Source organism: Aplysia californica, unplaced genomic scaffold (assembly GCF_000002075.1).
Source record: "Aplysia californica isolate F4 #8 unplaced genomic scaffold, AplCal3.0 scaffold00058, whole genome shotgun sequence".
Taxonomy (NCBI): Eukaryota; Metazoa; Mollusca; class Gastropoda; order Aplysiida; family Aplysiidae; genus Aplysia; species Aplysia californica.
In genome coordinates this window covers 1,595,073-1,597,996 of record NW_004797328.1, presented here as the reverse complement: position 1 = coordinate 1,597,996, position 2,924 = coordinate 1,595,073, and the positions used below count along the sequence as shown (strand labels likewise).

Sequence of the window (2,924 nt, the reverse complement as noted above, 5' to 3'; positions counted from 1 at the left end):
CACACACACACACACACTCACATACATACACACGCGCACACACAACGTACACACTCACACGCACACACGCGTACACACACACACACACACACACACAAACATACACACACATACACTCACAAACATACATGCAGCGAGCTGAGAGGGACACAGCGTTCAAGCAGAATGACGGAGTTACTCGATAAAAGTTCTGCCCACACGGGAATCAAACATGGGTCTCCTGCGTGCGACGGTAGAGCTTCTAGTTCTACACCACAAACTCTGGTAGAGGGGTTGGACCTCTTGCTACTTGTAGTCTAGTTTGCTACGTGCTATATTATTTGCCCCCACTCTTTTGGGTGAGCATGTGTGAATAAAAAATATTTAAAAACCTAAAGCTTTAATAAATTGAAACTGATGCCAAGTCAGGTTTCTTGATGAACGATAAACCATTTCCCCCTAATCATCCTTTTCACTAGATCATGATCTAAAGTATACATGGGAGTCACAGTAACTCATTTTATTCTTTCTCTCCCCCCCCCCCCTCACCTTCTCCCTTTCGCCCTCATTTCCGCCCCTGTCCAAATCACTGCCCGTGACCATCTCCGCCCCGCCCCTTTTTTGAATTATTCATTTCACTTTTCCCCTTCCCTTCACTATTCCGGCCGTCCACCACTCACTATTCTCTCCTACCTCCCCACCCCACCCCTTTTCAACCATAACTACGTCCTATCCCTTCCCTCAATTTGTCCCCGCCCCCTTTCTCCAACAGCCAATCACAGAGACGAGCAGCAGCTACTTCAACAAGATCCGGACGGGCGGGATCATGAACTGCGCCGTCAACTGCTACGGTCCGTATTTCAGCGAACACGAGCGCACGTTCGCCACCTTCTGGGTGGGCCTCTGGTCAATCCTGTGCTGCATCTCCACCTCCATGACCGTGTCCACCTTCTTCGTGGACATGAAGCGCTTCAAGTACCCTGAGAGGCCCATTATCTTCCTCAGCGCCTGTTACTTCATGGTCAGCGTGGGCTACATCATCAGACTCATCGTAGGACACGAGGCTGTGGCGTGCGAGGGTGGAAAGATCCGCTACGACACGACAGGTCCGGCCGTCTGCACCGTAGTCTTCCTCCTCGTCTACTTCTTCGGCATGGCTTCCTCCATCTGGTGGGTCATCTTGTCCTTCACCTGGTTCCTCGCCGCCGGACTCAAGTGGGGCCAAGAAGCCATCGCAAGCTACTCCCAATATTTCCACTTGGCAGCCTGGCTCATCCCTAGCGTCAAAAGCATCGCCGTTCTGGCCATGTCCTCTGTAGACGGAGACCCCATTGCAGGGATCTGCTACGTGGGGAACCAGAGCTTGGACAACCTCCGCGGGTTCGTGCTGGCTCCTCTCTTCGTCTACCTCATCATCGGGACCTCCTTCCTGCTCGCGGGCTTCGTCTCGCTCTTCCGCATCCGCAACGTGATCAAACAGCAAGGGCGGGGCAAGACGGACAAACTGGAGCGACTCATGATTCGCATCGGCGTGTTCTCCGTGCTCTACACCGTGCCCGCCACCATCGTCATCGCCTGCTACTTCTACGAGCAGCATCTGAGAGAGCGCTGGGAGAAGACACACACGTGCAGCTGTTACGAGGAGCCGGCCGTGCCCGACTACACCGTGTTCATGCTCAAGTACTTCATGTGTTTAGTGATAGGGACCACTTCTGGCTTCTGGATCTGGTCCAGCAAAACCGTGGAGTCGTGGCGGAAATTGTTCCACGGCAAGCTCTGCCACAAGAGCAGCTACCAGAACAGGAAGTACAGCAGTACAGCCTACCACCAACCGGCCAAGCCACACCCACTCAGTCACGTGTGAGGCCGAGGAAAGCGAAAACAATTTCTCAGTTTTGTTCGTTTCTTTCTCTATTCGTTTTTATACCTGGAGTCACCGTGCTTCGGTTATCCGAACGCGTCATGTGCCAAGAGAACAAAAAGCAGACTCACTCAGCGCAGCTCCCGCTGTGTGCTTTACGTGTAGACTTGCGCGTTCTTACACTCACAACTGTTGTATTTGTTCTATATATAGAAGACCACCACGGTCTTGAACTCACGACTACCGTTGTTTCTCTATATTATAGAAAATTTTCCAGGTCTTAAATCTACAACTGACGTTGCTTGTCTGTGTAAAAGGTCTCCAAGGTTGAAACGTCTGTTTCAGAGGAAAGAATTTTGGTAGTTTGCCTTACGAAGATGCCATACGAGAAGTGACGGGAGAGCTGTTACAGAATTTCCATTCCCTTTTGGTCGTGAGCAGCGGACACCAGGGCGCAGGGAGATCAACACGAGATTGTGAATACTGACCCTGTAATAAACACTTCGGACAGAGGTGCTGTGTGTTCCGGGCGCTTCGGCTTAAAGACATGGACACGGGTATAGCATAATGTACAGCACACCGTCACAGACTCACAATTGACGGATTGACAACAAGCCGTCACAGACTCATGACACACTGTCACGGATTCATGACACTCCGTCACGTGTTCACGATACTCCGTCACGGCTTCACGGCACGACACACCGTCACGGGTTCACGACACACTGCCACGGCTTCACGACACGACATACTGTCACGAACTCATGACACGCTGCCACGGATTCACGACACATCGCGATGGACTTGTTGTTTCGTCGTGTACTCACGACACAGAAAATCCCAAGCCATGCCTGATACTCCGAAAAGACACTGCAAGAAACCAGCTGGAACCAACTGTCAAGAAATCATCTCAAAGGCTCGAATATTACATGTATAATTATGCGCATTGCTTGTCTGCCAGCGTCATGCGCAAAGGTGCTTACCACCCCTAACCTCACCCTTTCACCCCCTCACCATCCCCTCACCCCCTCGCACCCAACACACTTCCACACTTCTTGGCTCACTGCTCTTCTTGACAGAGCCC

The 2,924-nt window shown here is 51.6% G+C and overlaps 1 protein-coding gene across 1 annotated transcript in view; it reads left to right on the top strand.

Annotated features, from left to right (window-relative positions):
• LOC101849439 (frizzled-5) overlaps positions 1-2,918 on the top strand; it is a 42,932-nt gene extending 40,014 nt beyond the window's left edge. The window contains exon 4 of the mRNA XM_013079648.2: positions 752-2,918. Coding sequence (XP_012935102.1) covers positions 752-1,843 — 1,092 coding nt within the window. The 3' untranslated portion in view covers positions 1,844-2,918. The remainder of the gene's footprint in view (positions 1-751) is intronic.
• Positions 2,919-2,924: the final 6 nt, after the last annotated feature.